The sequence below is a fragment of the Embiotoca jacksoni genome, unplaced genomic scaffold (assembly GCF_022577435.1).
Source record: "Embiotoca jacksoni isolate LCO1_2020_lvr unplaced genomic scaffold, fEmbJac1.0.p SCAF_24, whole genome shotgun sequence".
In the NCBI taxonomy this organism is placed as follows: Eukaryota; Metazoa; Chordata; class Actinopteri; family Embiotocidae; genus Embiotoca; species Embiotoca jacksoni.
In genome coordinates this window covers 2,588,249-2,607,175 of record NW_027185375.1, presented here as the reverse complement: position 1 = coordinate 2,607,175, position 18,927 = coordinate 2,588,249, and the positions used below count along the sequence as shown (strand labels likewise).

Here is an 18,927-nt window from a genome sequence, read left to right as displayed (position 1 = left end):
CTCCCGCCTTTTTGTTTTTAATCTCTCCCATCTCCTTCTCTTTTTAACTTTTCCTCTTCTCCCTTTTAACTTTTTCTCTTCAACTTTCCTCTTCTCAATTTTCCTCTTCTCTTTTAAAATTTCCTGTTCTCTTTTCAACTTTTTCTCTTCTCAACTTTCCTCTTCTCTTTTCAAATAGTTTGTTATCCGTGCCTTTTGAGTGCATGCGTTTTACGACTCCCTCCAGAGGTATCTCTTCGATCTTACTACAGCATGATCCCATTTTTTCTATCTGTGAGCCAACCAGTTAGTATGGAGTTCACCCGAGCAACTGGTCTTTATACAGTGATATCTGCTTTTGGCACCATTAGGTTTCCGCAGAGGAGAGTTTAGGTTCACGCCTCAAGGTTTCAGCTCTCCTTTACACTGTAGGACACTCACAGTATCTATTCATTAATTAATTTATTATTTATTTCTATCCATGAGCCAACCAGTTTGTATGGAGTTCACCCGAGCAACTGGACGCTCACAGTATCTAATTATTTATTTTTATATCTTCCGGAAGTTTTTTTTTTTTAAGTAGTTATCTGTAGGTCCCTGACCTATCTCTTAAGTCCCTGACTTAGTTACCTGTAGGTCCCTGACCTATTTTTGCGCGCGCGACTTTTAGTTTACCTGGTCTATTCAGACTCTTTAGTACAGGTCCCTGACCTGACTCTTTAGTAGGTCCCTGACCTATCTCTTTAGTACAGGTCCCTGACCTGACTCTTTTGGAAAAACAAAAATGCCTTACCCAGGTGTCCGACGTTTGATAGTGAATCAGCCTTTCTCTAGGATCCCGTCACCCTTCCTCTCTCCAGTTAGTCCTGGCCTCACCAATGTCCAAACTGCTTCGATAAGGAAACAGGGCGGAGGTCTTTCCTCAGGAGTCCCAGACTCCCCGTGCACGGTTTCAGGCTGTGTCCAGAGAGAGGAGGAGATGTTGGGATCCGGCTCGAAGGACCAAATATGTTGGAAAAATTACTCAGAGGCTGGATTCAAAATCAAACATGTCGAACATTTATTCTTGCAAGAAGGAGCAAATACATGTACACTCAAAGAAGGATGTCCAGCATTGCTCGACGTCTCTCCTCCATAGGGCAGCTTTTATACTGTGTGACAAGCAGTTGACAGTCACCCCCATTCCCTTTAGATCTAAGTTCAGTTGTAGGTCACAAGATAAGGACATATGGACGTCGTCTAGTAGACGTCGTAAAAGATGTTGTAAATGAGACATTAGGAACTTCTTAAGCCACAGGCAAAGAAAATAAAACTCATCTTATTTTCTTTCCATCAACGCCATTATGTGTGGTTAAGGCGGATGATTTGGCATATGGACAAAAGCAAAATGCAGACTTAGTGAATGAAAAATTCACTAGAGAGAGGAAAAATAGCTGTTTGTCCCAACAAACCAACTCATGTTTGTTTTTAAGTTGAGTTCTGTTTGGATGGAAACCCAGCTATTGACTGAACATTACCCTGGCATTCATTACAAGACCACTTGCATCAAGCTTCTACTTGATATTTTGTTTTGGTACAAATGATACCGCAGATGATGGAATGACGTCATCCCGTACAATGTGTTTGAAATTGCCAGCTTGTTAAACTAACCTTAGTGTCACATAAGGAACACCTGGAAGATTTTCTTTGGTTTGTGTAAAATACTGCTCCAAAAACATCAGCTAATGTGTCAGTACTTAACAATTGGCCTGATTCACCAATATATTATTACGATTTGTTTCTTAAGAAAAGTCCTAAAAAAGACTCATTAGGTGATTCTATAGATTTATTTGCACCTGTGGTCTTGTTTTGATGAATCCCACGGTCTTCGTAAGTTGAAAGTGCTAGTTGTTTCTGATTAGCATATATAAACATCCTGCCAATGCCCATAAAAGGACGAGACAGCAGAGCCTGGAGTCACAGAAGTTAAGGCAGTGAAAAGAAGTTGAGAGAATGTAAATAATTCCAAATGACGGTGGAGCACTGAGCTCCAAGAGGAAGAACAACTTTAGTGGTCCTGAAACGGGGGTGCTGCTGCAGGAAGTGAACAGCAAAAGCGCTGTCATGTTTAATAGTGTAGAGGTAAGTACTGGATGTAAAATTGAAATTAAATTGAAAAAAGATGGATTGGATGTTATTACTCGTTCAGTGAACGCTGTATCAGAAGAACGACACAAAACCGATTAAGTAAAAAGGCCGGGCAGCTCGCAGCCCGTATACCTCCTGCAGCTGTATGTTCACATGTGCCCCCAGATCAACAGATTCCACAGGCCCTTCAAGAAATGAATACAAATAAAATTACACTGAAACCTCTTGGTTTTGTCAATGATATGTTTCATTTTTGCTTCATTGTAATATATAAAAAAATTCATTTAATTTACTAACAAGCAATTCATTGCTGTCAAACTTGGACAGCAGGTCTGTTGTCAGGTCCTCAGAGTGCTAGTGTAGTGTTTATATAAAATTATAATGCCTTGTAAAGTAGTTGTAATAATTATAAAAAATTATGAATTTTATAGAATATCATTGTAGATTAAATATTATAATATTATACAACAGTAGAACTGAAGAAAACACAGTAACCAATTACTTGGCACAAACTTGCCAGCATTTAAAGTGTAATCTTGATTGTAGATTTTGTTCTCAACATAAGAAACATTGGTGAATGACAGAATCTTTGTAAAACTTGTATAAGTGGGTTTTAAAAAGAAATGTCTTCATAAGAATGGTTGCTCAATGCAGCCCAACGCTAGTAACTAGGTAGATGTTGACTCATAGTAAGAGCTACATTTTCTTTTTGGTTTATCCCTAACCAAATATCTTGCAGATGTTTTAGTAAATTTATAACTGCATATTTTCAGAACAATAGAAAATGTTCCAATTAAGTAATGGTGATTACAAAGAGTTTTAAGGTTTAGTTCTCACTAAGTCCATAAGACTATATGTTTGGGAATAACCAAATTTTCTACCTTCAGTTTGTTGAAGGCAATTACCCCCCCCCAAGAGATCAAATTTAGCAAATTCATTGTACTTGTAATGTGGTCTCAGTCCAAGTGTGTTGATCAGTGGTCACCTACACTGCCAAAATGGTCATATCTGAAATTAAATATGGGGGAAAGAGGGTACTTGTTGGTATGTCTATGTAAAGCAAAGATAACATGCAAATTAATGTTCCTAAATCACATTATAATCAACATTTCAAAAGCACATTATGATAGCATCCAACCTTGTCTCTGTACAAACAAGTACTTGAGTACCAGTATGTGAATCAGCATGGACTACAGTATGTACAACCAAGCAAATAAAAGAAAGATGCTCATTCTGTGTCTTTTTTATTTTGATGTGTAGAATTACTTGAGAACAGTGAAAAGATTGTTCATTAACAACCGACCTTCCTGGCAGTGCCCTGTACCTTTAGTAATTGTAGATGTAGGAAATATTTTTATTATATGGCATTGATAATTGTAAAATTGTTATTACTCAAGTCTGGATCAGGTATTTCCAGAATATTCTGTGGGACTTACCACTGTAAACCTTGTATGTCTATTTATAGTGAAATCTGAACAATACTCTGCTGTGTGAACATCATACTGTTATGTGGTGGTGCTTACCATGACCCAAATGCAGGCTCACAGACTTGGGTATCGGTTCCAAAATACAGTCTTTATTCCAATCAACACAAAAAACAAACAAACAAACAAACAAACAAACAAACCAAAAAGGTGGCACCTATCGTGTCCACTTGCTTCCAGTCGGGAGGGCAACTCAACCGACAGATCCGGGGAGACACGGCTGGCAGGGCAGCCGGCAGACCAGCGGACAGGACTGCTGGAAGAAAACGGAGTCAATAATCCTCCGAGTCGGGAGGGCAACTCCACCGACTGGTGACTTGAACAGGGAGCTCAGCAGGAGGAACAGAAGCCGGAGGAACGGGAACGGGACGGACGGAGAACAGACGGAGGACGGATGGGTGACTAACAAATGAACCGACAACCAGAGGAGTGCAGGGGCAGGGTACATGTAGTCCCAGGAGGTGATCAGGGAGATGCAACACACCTGCAGGTGGTGATCAGGGGTGAGTGGCTGCATCTGCTGGGACCGGTGAGGGGCGTGGCCACGGGAGGTGAGGGGATCGAGGGCAAAACAGAGGAAAACCGGACTCCTGACACATACAGCGTCATACTGTAAACTGCAATGCAATATAAGAGGAAAAAAAATAGGATTACTGCACTTAAATAGAATTCTATTATTTATAGAAATGTACTGCAAATTTGACTTTAAACAGCTAAGCATCTTGAGAGAGATGAAAGAAAAGTATAAGATCTGAACTTTAAAAATTAACAGCTGGAACAAGATCTTTATGTTAACGTTGATAGAACACTTGCTTCTGCTGGAAGATAATTTACCGTACTAATGTAATGGAGGTAAGTCTATCCGAGTTCTTTGTTTTCCAAAAAGAGGCCAGCAACACTTCTGAGAACTTTTTAGGATTATGATCTAAATTGACTGTCTTTGTTGTGTGTGTCAAACTGTTGCAAAGAGTTACATTTTGTGAAAGTCATTACAAATTAGGTTATGGTTGTTATCAAGTCAGGTTTCTCGGTCACATAATTTATTTTTCTTGTCAAAAAAAGAGGAAAGAAAATTACAATTTGTGCTTTTTCTTTTAATATTTTCAAACACATCAAGACTATTGTTCACATATGTCAAATAACCTAATTATAACCAGCGCCTAAAATAGGAAACTCCAAAAATTTCTGCTGCCTCTATTATATGGCTGATACTATTTCCTTTCCAACAGATTCTTATTTTTAATTTGTGTGAATTGATAACTACTAGTGAAATATTACATCCGTCGTTATTCTGCAATTCCATTTTGTACTGAAGAGTCTGTTGCTTGATATGTCACATAAATAGATTGAAGTCACCTGAGAAACAAATATCTTTATATTCTACCTTATTTTTTAGAACCTGCACAAGCAAAAGCACCCATCAAGAAGAACACACACACACACACACACACACACACACACACACACACACACACACACACACATCTCACCCAATGACTAATCAAATATGCATTTACTTATTTACTCAGTGGCTAAAACCTCAGTTGAGTTGTTCAATTTTTAAAATTTTTATCTTTAATGTGTTCAGAAAAAAAACAGAAAACAGTTGCATAATTATTGTGTTCATTTTACTGACACTCATGCAAAATAGACTGCTGCTGTTCTGTGGCAGGTTAATCAAAAGCAGTTTGAAATCATCTAAATACAAATTGTCAATCTTCTAAAACAATGAAAATAAATAAATGTTGTCGTAAATATATAATGTTGTTGTTGTTGTTTACAAAACTGTAAACATACAGTAATTTACTGACAATCGGACCAGGCTTATATTGTAATTTTACAAGAATACAGTAAAGGGTTGTATACTTACTTCTAGTAATGTACTAGCATATGAGTAATTCCTCCAATTCAGTAAGGAAATGTAAAAAAATACAGTACTGCTTCCCCCGCGGGGAAAGGTGTATTGCTGCCCTCATCAGTCTGGATGACATCATTGCTACAAATCTCAACCCTCTGGTATGAACCGGTCGGATGTAAAACATTAGCAAAACGTTGATGAGGGTTTCTCTGCAGCAGGCTGCCTCTCTCCTCTGGATCAGTGCGACACAGCGGCGCTGTCCTCGGTGCTGACCTGGACAACGGCCAAGAGGCAATCAATCTCTCTCTCTCTCTCTCTTTCTCTCTCACAGGAACATTTACTTTTATGTAGTCAGGTGAAAAGAGTTAGCACTCTAATCACTTGTTTCTTTTGCTGAGGTAAAGCTGTCATTTATTGAATCGGTTTAAGGAAATCTGTGAGAGTACGGAGCCCCGTGAGACATGAGACACAGAGCAGCGTCAGGACCTGTTAATGACTCCTGAGATCTGTATTTTTGTGCAGATAAGTATCGCTGAAAACGTCGATGAAATATAAAAATGGTAATCGGTGTCGGTGGATAAGAGTTTAATTAACCTAGCAGGCTAACGTTGATGAATTATGTGTTTGTATTTTTGCCGATTCCTGTAGATCTGCAGCACATCTTTGGTGTGTAGCATGCATGCTAAGGCCCACACTGAATAGCAGGCTAGGGTAAGATAGACAGACAGACAGACAGACAGACAGATAGACAGATAGACAGATAGATAGATAGATAGATAGATAGATAGATAGATAGACAACGGCAAAATCAATACAAATTACAGAATAAAAATAGAGGTAGTGAAGGTATAAATGTAAAATGCTCACTACATACAAATAAAATAGAATAAGATAAAAAATTAAGTTAAATTAAATTAAAAACTGCAGTAAGTGGTGGAGGTCAGGATTATCCGCTATGGATAACAGTTTGTTCAGTGTCCTCCTCTCCACCATCTTTTCCAGACTGTCCAGTTTGCAGCCGATCATGGAACCGGCCTTTTTAACCAGTTTGTTAAGTCTGTTGGTGTCACCGGCTCCAATGCAGCAGACTACGGCGAAATACAGCACACTGGCCGCAACAGACTGGTAGAACATCTCCAACATCTTGTTGCACACATTGAAGGATCGAAGTTTCCTCAAGGAAAAGAGTCAACTCATCCCTTTCTTGTAGACAGCGTTGATGTTGGTCTTCCAGCTCAGTCTGTTGTTGATGGTGGTGATAAAATACACTGATATATGATGATATATGCACTGATGAATGCTGGTTGTTTCAATAAACTGTGTACAATTTGTATGCTTGTGCCTGACTTTCAGGGGGAAAAGGGGAAGCCGGGTTGAGTTCCAGATGTATGTGTTGTAGCCCGCTGGAGTGAGAGTGAGTTCTGATTTTCTTCTAAAAAAAAGATTCCAGGTTCATTTGAGATTTTTTTTATAAAAGTGTACATTGTTCATCAATATGTTTTTCCATGACCCAATGTACTTAATTTGAAAAGCAAGTCCACAAGTTGTGCAGTTTAACAAATGAAACCTATTTTTGGTGTATTTCTGTTTCATTTCCATACATTGAAGCAAGCCACTTCTATATAAAGTGTAAAGGTTGAGTTATCTACTGCGCTATTCGGCCAGAGCCTGCCTTCTGTAATCGTTTAGGTTCTGCGATACTCAAAGCGACCAATCTTTACCAAAGTTATTTGTACTATAATAAACCACTGGGTACAATAAGGCAATGTCAAGCTGCCACGAGGGGAAGAGTTTTGGGAATGTTGTCCACAGGAGACACAACTACTTCCTTATGGGCTCCACTGATGTTGTGAATAAAGACATAAAAAAAACAAATAATAAAAGAAAAATGTCAGAATTAAGGCTGTGCTCTACCAAGTGCAATAAGGGAATAGAAGATCCACAAAAATAAATGTGTTCTGTATCTGGTCCCATCATTTAGGACGAGGCAACATAAATATCTTTAGAGGCTCTCTGCATGTTTTAAAGTAAACACAAAGGGGCCTATGTTCGTCAAACACTGGCATTAATTAAATATAAACAAAGAACACTCATCTAATATAGTGAAATCAAGTGGTGGAACGATGCTGAGGAGTGAACATGCGTTATTTGTGCACCTAAATCTCCTGATGCAATTCATTTATCAACAACATTGATGAGGACAATGTGCTCCAGACGTCACTAATGTTGTCGTGTTAATAAAGAAACTGCATCGGGAGCTTTGAGCGTTCCTAATTTATTTTGCAATCATTTATTAAATGGCCTAAACTGTTGTGCACAAATTGCCCCGAACCTTTTGTGCATAAATGACGCAATGTCACACTCTATCGCTCGCACGGATGGCTAGATTACTGAAACAGATGAACGTGAAAAAGCTTTTAAATTGTTAACCTTTTATGCGTAATTTAATTGATATTCATTTGTAGTTAAACTGACTTGCCTTTGATATTTTGTGGCTAAGATTGGCTGCTACGTCATGACACACATCCACTTACATAGTCAGTTGAATTTTTTTTACACCATTAACTAATCAGAGAGTTGCATAAAAAAAAAAATCTTGTTTAAATATTTTATGTAAGTGGGATTAAATACATATGACATCCATCGAACCTGTCTGTGGGATTTTGGATAAGCCTGTTCATGCGCTCTTTTACCCACTGAAGCCACGTCTGCCCCCATGAATCTTTTAAAGATGCGAGGAGGCTTTCGGCCTGGCAGGACGCAAACTGGTAGGCTTGACCTTCAAAAGAAAACTGGAGAAACTGATTGTGCGAAGCATCAAAAATAGAAGGACCTTTAGAGACCTACAATATCCTTATATCTAGTATGAGGCTAAGAAAACTGTCCTTCTTTGATAGGAGTCATGCAGAGGGTGATGGTGTGGCATCGTGGTTCATACCCTGCCCAAAAACCTAATTTCTAACATTTATATTGTGTTTAGAAGCAAATGTCTGAATTGACTTTACTTCAACAATAATTCATATTATGTTCATTTCTTTGGGTGTCTAAAGATAAATATATTAACAGCATCAGAGGACTAAACACTCTTATCTCAAAATAATGAAAAACCTTCTCAAAATATTGACTTAATAACTCAAAATAATTAGAAATTTCCACAAAAAATTAACTGAGTATCTCAAAATAAAGACTTAGTATCTCAAAATAATGAGAACCTTTATCCAAATAATGACTAAGAATCTTAAAATAATAAGAAACATTTGTATAGGCCTACGCTAATGGATACTATCACTGAAGACAACTTTAGATGTGGATTCACATATCATGCAATTTTAGTGGTTCCTGGGGAGTCCCACAATATTAAACTAAGCCTCCGTACTCTAGAAAGAGCTGTTTAGCAATAAAGTGTAATGTCTAATCCTTGAAACACATCACAGTGCAAATGTTGTTATGTAACATTAACTACGTATTAGGAGAAATGTATTGCTAAAATTATCATAATCATACTTTGTGGGTTTTTTTTAAATTTTTTATCTTGATCATTATTATAGTAACAACCTGATGGAAAATGAAAGTCTTTCTCTCTTTGGGTATATATTTGTGGTGATGCTTGTTGTTGTAGTGACACTGAGACAGACCAGTGGTGGCACAATAAGTTTTGAAGCGGGAGAGGGGGCATCCAGCTTTGGGTCATGTGATAGATTAGGCTTTTCACATCCACTTTTTTTTTTTTTTTAATCTCAGCCTACTTGACTAAGCTATGGTAAGAAATGCATTCCCTTTTCTCATCAGAGTACTTCCAGAAGAAAATGATTGAAGTAAGGTTTGAAAGAGAATCAAAAGTCATGGCTTATCCAACAGTCACATAAAAACTTTCCAAAATCATGACCTCAGCTGCTGACACCAGTCTGGTCATCTCTCCACACAACCATCTAAGCCAGACCTATGTTCTTTGGCTCCTCCCCTCACCCCAAATACTTGAGCATTTCCCAGCATGCCGTAGTTTTTCCTTTGTAACTTTTAAGAATAGTAAATAAGGCAACCAAATTAAATAGGTCTAAGTGATAGACATATTATATTTACTCTTGTTCAAACTTGCAGTTTTTGGAAGATTTTAATGAATACATGATTAAAAGGTTACAAGGTGGGAACGTAACATACCTATCACAGACAAGAGTGGGTTATTTACGTGATTACACTCCTGATCCTTATGCAGCCTGCAATTATTCATGAATGGTGAGTCCAAGAGGAGGCATAACTATGCCACCCATTGTTATTTTCCAATGGAAAAAAAAAAAAAAATCATATATTGCCCAGCCCTAATCACCACCTGATAGTGGGGGGTGGGGGGGGGACGGGACAAAAAGTATTGTTGTTGACCTTGTCTGGCGCTAGTGATGCAGATGTTCTCATAGGTAAAGCTCTTTTTGTTCACTGTCAATATCATATACAACTGTGATTGGCAGTTGTTTCAGGGATATGGGACTAATGACTGGCGAGAGAGAGTATTTAATAATCACCATGCTGGACTGGTCCAACTTCACCTCCAATCAGCCTACATATAGCCTCCATGGACCAAAACGAAAAGAACACATTTAACATTATTTTACGAAATGTTTTCACGTATACAAGTAGATGCACACTTTCACGAAGCATACATCTAAGTTTAGTGTGGTGAGAGCTCAGCAAGACAACGAGTGCTGCAAAATCACGCTTGCCGGCCAGTGCATAAGACTTCCTGATTGGTCGGCCTACGTTCAACTACCGAGAAAGTTTCTCATTATCTTGAGATACCCTTTGAAATATTTTTTTTTTTATTATTATTTTTTATATATTGTGCTTACACGATTGCAAGAAAGTCTTGAGAATTTGGTATCGGCGGTTCCACTGGTGATATATGTCTTACAAACCATAAAACCGTGTTCTTCAAAAAAAAAAAAAAAAAAAAAAAAAAAATGTTTTATTTTGAAAGTGTTAAGCGGAAGTCTTACTTTTCATCCCGTCTGGCTGGCAGGCAGGCTTTGACCGTGGCATGTCAGACTTAGCCAGTTGTCTGCAGGACCTTACCGCGAGGATAATGAGAGGAAGTCAGAAGCGTTAAAAAAAACCGGTAGCCAGCCCCCGGTACACACAAGGACGCCGCTCGGCAGCATCTCTCGAGCCGCATCCGTCGGGACCAGCCCTCCCTCCCCCTCCTCCCCCCACACCGGCTGCCGTCGCTGCTAAACTTGCTAGCTCGCCAGCTAACTCCGACCCCGTCGCATTCGCCCCGTTTACGGCGGTACACGAGTACCATCGGGGAGGGGGGGGGGGCCTCTCCGGCTAGTACGACCTCGGTTTGACGGGAGTTTTAACACTCCCCCACACCCCCCTCTTCCTGGGTTTATATTCCGGAGCAACATCCTTGCCGAGATGGGTGAGTAGACCGCCAGCGAAATCGGTCCCGGTCTGAGACGAGTTAAACTGTTTCACCGTTTAGTTTGCGTTGTAAAATGGTCTCTACGAACAACGTCCGCAAGAAAAGTGACGTACGTGTGATGGTCGGCGTTACTGTATTGTACATTAGTACCAATATACCTCTTCCTTGAGTTACCTTTTATAGTCGTGGATTTGCATTATTGTAACCCCCCCCCCCCCCCCCCCTAGTCGGAGGAAGAGCTGGCTGCGGATGAATCGTGTGTACGTGTGCTCCGTACACGGGTGGGGTAGCTTCCCTGACTCTCCATCCACTGATCTATCTCAGTGCTCGATTTTTTTTATTTATTTTATTTTATTTTTCCTTTTTAGCAAAGCCAAATATTACGTGTTCTCATTGTCTTCCTGCTTCCCGAATATGTCATGCAGCAGCAGGGGAGGGGGGGAGACTTAAAATTTGCTTGACGGTCCTAGTTGTTAAATGAATGTAAATTCGCTGCTGCTGCTGATGGTGTAGATGGTGTAGATGGCACTCCTCCATCCCCACAGCTGTTACGCAATGGATCCAGCTTACTCTCTGTAATGTTACGGCACCCACTGCTTGGGTATTGTGGACACACGCACATTGGTTGTGGATTGTTCGAGCACAGGCCCGTGATTTTTACTTTAGTACCACGTCTTCAAAGAATTGTGTACGAACCTGACATTTAACACGTCCTTGTTAATTCACCAATTCTAACTTTGCCCATCTATCACGTTTGAAAAGGAGCGTCTCGACGTGGAAGAGGCTTAATCGAGGCATCGAGAGCAATCGAGGTTTTTCACCGATTGTTGAATGTTTTTGCAAAGTCTTAATCCCTCATTGTCAGGCGTCCTAGGGTGACCGTGTGGTTTGTGCAGCGCACTAAAGCGGCAAACGGAAACGAACCAGGTAACTGCAACGGTGTCTCCGATCCTTATTGCGGTCGATCAGCGCCGGGCTTGAAGGCACAAGGCATCAACGTCAGCGTTTTAGATGGTCAAAATAAAGATGGGTCTCCGCTGAGGGTGAGTGAGATGTTCGAGAGAATAGTGTGTCAGCCTCAAGTGTAATTAAAGTGCAATCTGGACTGAAACCAACTGGGCAGTCCTTATCAGGTTTTTGCTGACAATGTCGATTATAAAGACTCGAGGAGAGTGCTGTGAGTCAAAATTAGGGCCGCGCGATTCAGAATGAAAAAAAGATTTTGGCCATAAGGGAGATCATGATTCTCTCACGTTATAATTTTTTTTTTTCTTCAATTTAAATGTTTAGTGCACTATGATAGTGTCTGTTATATGATCGGTGTTACGCCGAGTTCTTCTTGGCCGCCGATATTCGAATGCACCTCGAACTTTGGGTTGAGTCATTTTACAATGACTTAAACTTTAGGTCAATTTTACCCCCTCCCCGAAATCAATGACATTCTCTTGTCTGTGTTGGGGCGGCACGGTGGTGCAGTGGTCAGCACTGTCACCTCACAGCAAAAAAGGTTCCGGGTTCGAATCCGGTCCCGGGCCTTTCTGTGCGGAGTTTGCATGTTCTCCCTGTGCTTTGCGCGGGTTCTCTCCGGGTTCTCCGGCTTCCTCCCATCATCCAAAAACATGCACCTCAGGTCAGGTTACCCGGCGCCGCGCTGGTGGCAGCCTGCTGCAGCAGCTCCCCCCTGAGACACCCCCCCCTGCTGTAGTGAAGAAATTTCCCCTCGGGGATTAATAAAGTGTATAAAATCAAAAAAATAAAACATTGACGACTTCAAATGTTCACGCACTACAGACTTCAGATCATTTACTCATGATTGATAAATCGGACGAAGAAGATTACATCATCAGAAAAATCATTTCGATGTCTGGTAGTTCCCCTCAGATCTGCGCGGTCCTGTAATATGCATGCAATTCTCAGCGGGCTACCAGAACTGGACAGAATATCTCATCAGCTGCAGACAAGAGAAATGGAACCCTCTTGTTTGTTTGTTTTTTTTAGCTTAAAGTCAACAGCTTAATGACACTGAACATAAAAACTGATTAACTTCAGTATGTTCTCTTCTATTAATAAACGCCACCTTCGAACGAGTATTTTCCCCCCAGTATTGGGTTTTTAGTGGGTTTTTTCTCTCTCTCTCTCTCTCGCTCTCTCCTGTGTTTTCTTTCCTGACTGCTGCCAGTCCGCCGCCCTGCATTATGTGGTGTAATGCTGTGATGTAATTCGTCGAAGAAGCAAGCAGGAGCGCTTGTTTTGAGGCAGCTGGCATTCTGAATGAAAGTACAGCGGAATTGTCGCCATTTAGAAATGAGATCGCATTGAGGCGCAGAATCGAGATTGCAATTTTAATGTGATTAATTGTGCAGCCATAAATCTGCATTTTCAAGCGTCATTCAGGCTCACGCAATGCCGCTATTTTGTTTAAGATGCTAGTTTAATAGGCATTTGTCAATTATTATTTAGGTCAATTGTTGTACGCTATTCACATCAGACAGTAAATTGATACACAGATTACGGCGCAGTGAAGAGATATCTCTTTTTTCTTTTTCTTTTTCTTTTTTCGCTGGATCTTTGATGCAGCTGTCAAAACCACCAAAATGCAACTCTGAAACATTTCCGAGAAGTTCTTTGTGGGGAAAACTTTTATTATGCTCCTTGCTTTGACGTTATGATAGATAATCTGTAATCTGTCAATTATTAATAAGAATAGCAGGAAGGAAAAGCATTTGTTGGACCCGTTGATGAATGTGCCGTGGTTACAAATCAAAGATTCAGTTTCTGTGGTTTACGTGGCTGACAGTGCAGCAGATTCTCATAACGGGAGCGAAGAGAAAAGGAAAGGAAAACACTCAGAGAGAAAAGGAAAGGAAAACACTCAAGCAGAAGCACACTGTAGAAGAGCTGGTCATAAACCGTAGAGACCGGAGGCCCCGATCGGGTTTAACATACTCAGGATTGCCTTTCTGTTGTCTTGTCTCAACTAAACCAAACGTGATCGCGCTTAAGTGGTCACATGAAAGTGGTGGGCAACTCGATAAGTCGTTCCAGCGTTTCTCCATCCAGCTGCGAGCATGCAAGCGTAAAAGGGGGGCGGGGTTTGCATCGTCTGACCAATCACAAACGTGGGCAAGTGCACTGGCAGCAGAGCAGCATATTTTACAAATGAAGAGCAAACTATCATATCAGAAAAATATGAATCGGTTAAACACATTATCCGGGCTAAAAGCAGTATAGCTGCTAAATTCAGGAACGACAGTTGACAAAAAAAAAAAAAAAAATTTGCAGACTGAATGAATATGTGAGTTCAAAGTCTTCTAATATTGCTGCCTCATCGAGGGAAAGGGCAGTGACTGTGAATATATTCCATTAAACGAATGTGCTGCTCGACGCATTCCTCGGCATCACCGTCGGATTTATTGCTCAGTACATTTTTACATGTGGAATTTGTCATGGTGCATAACGCGAATAACTACAGTATGTGTAGTACGCAGTGTAACGCATCACAACATAATTGTGTAACACTATTAGATTTGACGAGTTTACTGATATGTAAAAAAAAAGAATAAAGATTGTAATGTGATGTGTGTTCTTATAGCGTTTATGACCTTTGTAGTGTTATTCTTGGAGCCGGAGCCCCAGCAATATGAAACGAACTGAGGAAGGATCAAGAACTAGATACAAAACATTATTTGAAAGCAGCAGGTAGGCTACCACCGCATCCGTGTCGTACGTTAAGCGAGTCCGCGAGGCTTGAGTACATCGACTATTCTGTGGTAGGATGACGTCGGTGTCGGTGTACAAGAGCGCGACGAAATGGAATCCGTATCCGCCGTTGCTGGGGAAAGCCGGAGAGGCTCGTCGGTCTCCGAACACCCCGCCCCTCCACAGAGATCCTCTCACCGTCAGCACATCGAGCGCCGCGGGATCCGCCACAATGCCCGTCGTGACACCTGCACATAGACGCCGGACAGCAGAAAAACGGGAGAGCTCCGTTGTAAAAACGCATCGAATCGCTGAACAATCGTTCAGCTTCGGTCTCGCCGTCTCTTAATCGACCTTCTGAACCGGCGTTTTGCTGAGCGTTGCCTTTTTGTCGCCGTCTCTCACTCTGGGTTTTTACTTTGCTGCCTGTTTCTGCTGCCCGGCAACACGTGATGTGACACTGTTGTTACTGGGAGAGGCGGAGCGGGAGCATTTCTTTTGACGTAGCCGATGCCCTGAATGAAAATGCCCGCAAACTTTTCTCCATTTAAAAAAAAAAAAAATTAGATCGCGCAGAGGCATGAATCGAGGTTGCAATTTTATATTAGGATTAATTGTGCCCTATGTTTAGCACTCTGCCGGCGCCTAGAATATTCTGTCTGCCACCAAAGCCATTGAACTTCTTAACAAAGTGAGGATGATATGGTTATACATGATTGGCGCGGCTAGTATACGTATCCATGGGCATTAATCCTAGCTGTAACGGATTACCATGCAGGCAGAGTGTTAGTACTTAGAATTTTTCTCTGAGACACCATGTTGAACTGCTTTCTACTCTTGTAAAGTAGGACGTATGTCTGAAACGACCCTTTTCTCCCGTAATTTGAATAATAAACACTATTTGGAATAGTGATTTTGACAAAAAAAAACAAATAATAAATTCATGAAAAAGCACTATATAGAAGACAGGGTTATAAAGGATGATCTAATAGGACGGGTTTGCTTGAATTTGTGTCACTAGATTTTTTGGGGGGGAGAAATGAAAAATATGATAGAAATGATAATAACGGTGAGCGATTTAGCATCACATGGAACGATGCAGCGTCTATATTAGAACACCTTGTTCTGTTGTTTTTGTGGACCATTAATTACGGTTCATCCAACACCTCAGCTCTCTGATGTGCTTCTGTTTTGCCAGAGGTGCGGTGTCCCTGGAGGTCTAAAGACAGAAAAGCAGCATGAATTATATACATATACATTTAAATGGACCTCTTTTCAGTCCCTCCAGTTTTTTTTTTGGTAATTATTCCGATTACAAATGCTTGATTTTTGTAGCGGATTTTCTCAAAATGTAATTCTCATAGTTTTAAGTGATTTTCTTTTTTGCTGTAAAATTGCAGGGATTGGAAAATATTCTATGTTGAGGGGGGGGGGGGGGGGGGGGGGGGAAAAGCAAAATAAGCTCTAGATGCTGGTTACTTGATATGAATTCAACAAATACAGTATATACAAAAACAAAGTGCAGTCTTTCAACTTGAAGTGCATAGAAAGCTAATTTAACATACAGTATGCAATCATTTCCTTCCCTAATTTTAATGAGAACATCACATTTCCCGCAAACCCTGTCACTTCTGCTTTTCCCCCGCTTGTTCCCGTTTTCTCCGGTGCAGAGTTTGTTTTGGTGGTGATGAGGAGACTTGCTAATTGTAAATGAGGAGTTATTTTTGTTAACAAAAGCGAGTTTTGTTTGAAAAGAATTCTTTATGCGGTAATACCGCACACAAGCTTCTGTTGATGACATTTTTTGCCTCCCCCCAAAAAAAATAATCACTGGAATTTTGCCAAATTGCTAGCTCCTGCAAATATTGCAGGTTGATTGCTTGAATTTGGGTTAATTATTATCATCGCAAGATCGGGACTTCCTGGTAGGACTGCCTTGTGCAGTACATTAGCCTTTAGGCTGACGTCTCCTACCTTTTCTCCTCTCTGAGCTACTTGTACAAAATATTAGTGTCATGTTTAATAGTTTAATCATAGCTGAGCTCCACCAAAACCAGCTTGAATAAGCTTCTTTTATACTCAACAGGCACACATTTTGTATCACAACAGCCTCAATGGGTTGCCAGATATACTGTGTATAAGGGAAACACTGCATGTTATACAAACCTCAGATAAAGCTGTGCAATGCATCTATCTTTTCACTGTCAGTCCGAGTTACTACATTGGTGGGTCCAATGTGGTTGAAGATGTCTGTAATTGGATCATTGGCTGTCGGACATCAGGTGACAAAGTTTTTTTTTTTTTTCACCAGATAACCTGAGTGAAGCCCTGGAGAAGCTGAAGCTTGTGTCTTCAGACAGCGCTACCGACAGCGTGGAGAGCTGTCTGGACTGCCTGCTCAAAGCACTCGCCAACAATAGTGAGTATAGATTTAGACTTTGGTGTCCAATATATATATATATATATATATATATATATCTATATAGATATAGATATCTAAAAACTGCATTTTGTGTTTACTTGTGTTATCTTTGACTAATATTTAAATTTGTTTGATGATCTGAAACATTTAAGTGTGACAAACATGCAAAAAAAAAATAAGAAAACAGGAAGGGGGCAAACACTTTTTCACACCACTGTATATATATATATATATATAGATATTTATCGATAGATAGATAGATAGATAGATAGATAGATAGATAGATAGATAGATAGATAGATAGATAGATAGATAGATATAGTGGTGTGAAAAAGTGTTTGCCCCCTTCCTGTTTTCTTATTTATATATATATATATATATATATTTTTAATTTTTTTTTTTTTTTTTTTTTTAATTTTTTTTTTTTTTTGTCCTTAAAAAATCCCTCTGACAATCTGTTTGCTCTGGACCCAGTTCCAGAACCGGTTCTGCTCTAATTATAACTTTTACCAGTAGTCATCTATAGAGGACCACAAGAGTCATGAACCTGATAATCAAGCAATTCAGGCATTCATAAATGTATTTGCAAATGAATAATCTGTTAACAAAAAGTCTACATTACTATGTAATTCATTATTTAATTATTAAATAGGCAATAAAAAGAGAAATTATGAAAATAATTTAGAAATGAAATAGGAATTGATCAATAAACTGCTCAAATTAAAAAACGATTTACAAAAACAACATAAGACAGTCAATAAGTACATCATTTTTAAAGTACATTTATAGATTCATAAATAGATATAGGAATTTAAAAATTCTAAAGAAAATTAAGCAACTGGATCTGTTTTATTGCCCATTTAAAAATCAGATAGTGAATTACTTTATAATTCAGTGTATTTTTTTTCCTAGATTAATTTGTAAATACATTTATTGATGTCCGAATTGCTTGATTACTATTTCCATGACTTGTGGTCCTCCATAGTCATTAGATTTCCAGATTATATCTGGATTGTATTCACAAAGGAATTGAGCAGCATACTGAACAAATGAGTCTGCTCCCATTTGTCTGAAGCCAAATTCTTTGGGCAGTGCGACAGTGTTTGCCCGGCAGCTGACTGCTGTGTAAGGATGGACATCCTGCTATCAAATGGACAATTCTTCCTTTGCTAACCATATAGCAGATCTTCTCTTAATTGGAGTCATTCGTCTAACAAAACCGGAGGAATCAAATCAGTGTAATAATCAGGATCGTTTCAAAGAAAGCTGTTTTGGTTGAGTCTCTCAGTCCCAGCCTGAAGCTGACAATAGAGACAACAGACATATTGTGATGTTATTTTAGGGCCATATCACCCACCCACCTTTTATTTTTTTTGTTTTGTTTAGTTTAATTTAATATGATTCTATTTTTATTTGTATATAATGTGCAAAAAACGTTTTAAAATGTTTTAAAACACATTTATATTTAATATTTTTTACAACTTTTATTTTTTTTATTGCTTTGCCCTATTTATGCTGCTGTAACGTAAAAAAAAAAAATTCCCTTTGAGGGATTAATAAATTAAGTATCTATCTATCTATCTATCTATCTATCTATCTATCTATCTATCTATCTATCTATCTATCTATCTATCTATCTATCTATCTATCTATATTATTAATTATGGGATAAACTTTCATATGGACAGCCAAAAAAACGAATCAGATGGAGTGAATTTAGTGAGTGAGACCATGATAACTTGTGGGGAGAAAAACAAGTATTTACCTTGTATTTAATGAGAGAAGCTGAACGGGAGTCTATGGAGCCGGAGGCTTTTTTTGGAACCAGCTCCTCAGCAGCCCCCAGTGGTATTGCACTTTGTGGCACTTCCGCAGATGCTTCATTATTCCGACTCAGAAGTTGCAGTATGTCCATTTTTGCACAGTCTACTTGTTTAATCAC

General features: G+C 39.5%; 1 protein-coding gene across 2 annotated transcripts in view; it reads left to right on the top strand.

Moving 5' to 3' along the window:
• Positions 1-10,510: 10,510 nt before the first annotated feature.
• The window catches only part of rap1gds1 (RAP1, GTP-GDP dissociation stimulator 1), a 32,179-nt gene continuing 23,762 nt past the window's right edge, over positions 10,511-18,927 (top strand). Inside the window, exons 1-2 of one of the 2 annotated variants that reach the window (XM_069159042.1) lie at positions 10,511-10,861; positions 16,875-16,982. In XM_069159042.1, coding sequence (XP_069015143.1) covers positions 10,858-10,861; positions 16,875-16,982 — 112 coding nt within the window. In that variant the 5' untranslated portion in view covers positions 10,511-10,857. The remainder of the gene's footprint in view (positions 10,862-16,874; positions 16,983-18,927) is intronic. The other variant, XM_069159043.1, reaches the window with a different exon arrangement.